The following is a 3,837-nucleotide window of genomic DNA, read 5'->3' on the forward strand; positions in this document are numbered from 1 at the left end:
CTCACCTGCATCCCGATGATGGCGTAGATGAAGAAGAGCATGGCGATGAGCAGGCAGACGTAGGGCAGAGCCTGGGGGCAGAGCGGGGCCAGTCACGCCACGCCGGGTCTGGATGTGGCCCCCCGGCGCGGGTTGGGCTGCCAGCCCCTGGGTGGGGGCGGCTGGGGGGGGAACGCAGGTTTTGGGGGGACATCAGGCAGCACCTTGAAGGACTGGACGAAGGTCCAGAGCAGGATGCGGATGGTGTAGCCCTGGCGCAGCAGCTTGATGAGCCGCGCAGCCCGGAAGAGCCGCAGGAAGCTGAGGTTGATGAAGTTGTTTTGGGGGAACACGAGGGGGGGGGGGGGGGGGGGAGCGGAGCCCGGCGCTGGGGCCATGGGGTTGGGGGGATGCGGTGGCTCCCACCTACCCCGAACTCTGTCACCAGGATGTCCGTGATGCTCCCCAGGACCGTGACAAAGTCGAAGATGTTCCAGGCGTCACGGAAGTAATTCTGTGAAGGGAAGGGGACAAGGGACACGGGGCAGCGGCGCTGCCAGCATGCCAGCTCCCAGATCCCACGAGTACTCGTGCACCAGCTCCCCAGATCCCATGGGTACCCATGCACCGGGATCCCGCAATTACCCATGCACCAGCTCCCAGGAACCTGCTGGTATGGTGCAGGATGCCCCAGGGCTGGATGTGTGTCCCCTGTGGTCCCCTGGGTCCCCGTCCCCGGCATACAGCGGCACGTACCAGCACACCGAAGGCCATGATCTTCAGGAGACACTCAAGGGAGAAGAGGGAAGTGAAGACATTGTTGAACATCTTCAGCACGTTCTCGTAGGCATCCGAGGCGTCATAGAACTGGGGTGATAGCGTGGAGGATGGGGATGGGGACAGGGACAGGTCCCAGGGGGACAGGGGTGCATCCCGGGGGGTAAGATGGGTCCACGGGCACAGGGATGGATCCAGGGGGACAGGGACAAGGCCCAGGGGACAGGAGAGGTGCCAGGGGAGAAGGACAAACCCCAGGGGACAGGACCAAGGGGATCCAAACGGGCTGAGCACAGCCCCCAAGGGACAGGGATGGGACAGACCCAGAGGGGCTCCCCGGGACCCCCAAGCCTGCTCCCCACCGACCTTCATCATGAGGACAATGGTGTTGAGGGCAATCATGGCCATGATGGTGTACTCAAAGGGCGGCGACACCACGAACTGCCACATGCGGTACTGGAAGCTCTGCCGGTTCTGCGGCATGTGCCGCGTCAGGGGCTTGGCACTGATGGCGAAGTCAATGCAGGCTCTCTGTGGGGTGGGGAACAGGGTGGGCATCACTGACCCCCCCAGCCCGGCTGGGGGATCCCCAAAAGGTGTCGAGGAGGGAGGGGTCCGGAGGCAGCACCTCGTTTTTCTCCAGGCTGTACTCCTCCATCATCTTGTCCCCCTGCTCCTGGAAGGTGATGATGATCAAGGCCACGAAGATGTTGACAAAGAAGAAGGGGAAGACCACGAAGTAGACCACGTAGAAGATGGACATCTCCATGCGGTAGCCGGGGCTGGGGCCCTGGTTCTCGTAGGTGGCATCCACTGAGTGCTTGAGGACCCTGTGGTGGGACAAGTGCAGGGATGGGATGGGGGTCCCAGTGTCGCCCCACCCCATCCCCACATCCCCCCACCCATCTCCATGCCCTTACTGTGGCCATCCCTCGCCGGTGGAGACAGTGAAGAGGGTGAGCAGCGCCCAGAGCACATTGTCGTAGTGAAACTCATACTTCTTCCACTCCCGCTTCTGCGCCTTCACCTCATTGTCCTTCTCGTAGACCAAGTATTCCCCCCTGGGAGGGGAGAGGGCGGTGGGACAGGGTGGGGGGCGGCGGTGGACCCCCGCCCGGCCGGGCCATACCTGCAGTCCTTCTCAAACTCCTTGGACTCATCGGTGCAGTAGAAGAACTTGCCCTTGAAGAGCTGGACGGCCACCACGGCGAAGATGAACATGAAGAGCATGTAGACGATGAGGATGTTGAGGACGTTCTTCAGGGAGTTCACCACGCAGTCGAAGACAGCCTGGGGGAAGGGACCAGGGAAGGGGTCGGTGCCAGCCAGGACGCCCCCCAACACCCGGGGTGGGGAGTGAATCCCCTTCCCCATCCGCCCCCTCGCCCACCTTGAGCTTCGGCAGCCTCTTGATGGTCTTCAGGGGCCGGAGGACGCGGAGGACGCGGAGGGACTTGATGGTGTTGATGTCCTTCCCCTTGCTGCTGCCGCTGTGGGGGGGACAGGGAAGACATGGGGCCCCCGGCATGGCGGCTCGGGGTGCCCTGGCATCCCGGCAGGTCCGTGCGTGGTCCCACCCCCTTCTTTCTCTGGTGGTGACAGTCCCCTCCCCAGCCAAGTGGGCAGTGGCTGCCCGGCACAGGGCAGAGCTTGAGGCTGAGACCCCCTGCACTCATCACATGCCAGGGAGAGCCTGGTGTGTTTCCCACGGCCCCATCCCTGAGGCTGCTTTTTGAGGGGGGGGGGTGCAAGGAGGGCTGTAGGGTTGGGGGGGAGCGAGGCACGACCATGAGCATGAGGAGAGCACGAGGACGGAGACAGGGCAGGAGACGAAGGCAGAAAGACTTTACCGTGAGCTGCTCCTGTGGCCGGTGGCAGAGGAAGGGGAGAGACAAGGCACGGTGAGAGCCCGGCCCCCGCCCCGTGCCCACGCCCCCCCGGCCACTTCCCACCGGGAGCCTGGGGGAGCCACGGGGGGATCCCGGCTTCCCAGGAGGTAATTGGGGTCTGCTCCAGGCTTACTCACCCATTACTTGGGGGGGATGCTCAGTTACGTGGGGGATGTTCACCCCTTACTTTAAGAATACTTAGTTACTTGGGGGGGTGCTCATCCTTTACTTGGGGGATGCTCATGCTTTACTTTAAGGATGCTCAGTCACTCAGGGGATGCTCACCCTTTATTTGGGGGGATGCTCAGTTACTCAGGGGATGCTTATCCTTTACTTGGGGGATGCTCAGTCACTGTGGGGATGTTCACCTTTTTTTGGGGGATGCTCAATTACTGGGGGGGATGCTCACCCTTTACTTGGAGGATGCTCACCCTTTGCTTTAAGGATGCTCAATCATTTGAGGCATGCTCAGGGGGTGTTCATCCATTTCTAGGAGATTCCTCATCCCTTTCTAGGTTACTCATTCCTTACTAAGAGGCTATTCATCCTTTGCTAGCAGATTCCTCATCTTAATTTAGGGTTTACTCCAGCCCTGTTCACTGCTCTGGGGATTCCGCACTGGGGCGGCTGCTCGGCACCGGGGCCTGATCCTGCCCGGGGACACTGGGGCGGTGCTGCCAGGGCGTGGGGACACTGGGACAGTGACAGGACAACACAGCACGGTGGCAAGCGGCTGAGGACGGACGTCAAGCGACACAGCAGAGCGCGGACAGCCGGGCAGCGGACGCGGCGGGTGGGCAGCGAGCGGCTGTGGGGCCACGGGATGGACCCCAGCAGGGCTGGGGTGGGGGGACTGGGACAGCCCCACTGGGAGGCACTGAGAGAGGCGAGACCCCACCACCTCCATCCCCTCCCCACCATCCCCGTGTTCCCCTCCCTGGTGCCACTGCTGTCCCCTGAGCACGGGGGGGACCCAGGTGTTCCCAGCCCCTCCCGGGACCCCACAGGATGCCCCCAAGACCCCCCGTGTCCCCGAAGGGGGGACTCACGTGAAGGCAAAGGCCACCAGCGCCCCGCTGACCACGATGAAGTCCAGGATGTTCCACAGGTCCCGGAAATAGGCACCTTGGTGAAGCACCAGCCCCAAATCCACCATCTGCGGGGGGCAAGGCGGGGGCGGGTGAGGGGGTGC

At 62.9% G+C, this 3,837-nt stretch overlaps 1 protein-coding gene across 1 annotated transcript in view; it reads right to left on the reverse strand.

The window, feature by feature from the left end:
- Positions 1-3,837, reverse strand: part of LOC104833250 (voltage-dependent P/Q-type calcium channel subunit alpha-1A-like) — a gene marked incomplete at its 5' end in the record, with an annotated part of 47,938 nt that overhangs the window by 35,134 nt on the left and 8,967 nt on the right. The window contains 10 exon segments of the mRNA XM_010569829.1: positions 6-71; positions 204-321; positions 411-493; positions 736-846; positions 1,123-1,287; positions 1,385-1,586; positions 1,677-1,817; positions 1,886-2,046; positions 2,147-2,246; positions 3,695-3,837. The exon segment at positions 3,695-3,837 is cut by the window's right edge and continues 66 nt beyond it. Coding sequence (XP_010568131.1) covers positions 6-71; positions 204-321; positions 411-493; positions 736-846; positions 1,123-1,287; positions 1,385-1,586; positions 1,677-1,817; positions 1,886-2,046; positions 2,147-2,246; positions 3,695-3,837 — 1,290 coding nt within the window.

Source organism: Haliaeetus leucocephalus, unplaced genomic scaffold (genome assembly GCF_000737465.1).
Source record: "Haliaeetus leucocephalus isolate CR32 unplaced genomic scaffold, Haliaeetus_leucocephalus-4.0 Scaffold274, whole genome shotgun sequence".
NCBI classification, from domain to species: Eukaryota; Metazoa; Chordata; class Aves; order Accipitriformes; family Accipitridae; genus Haliaeetus; species Haliaeetus leucocephalus.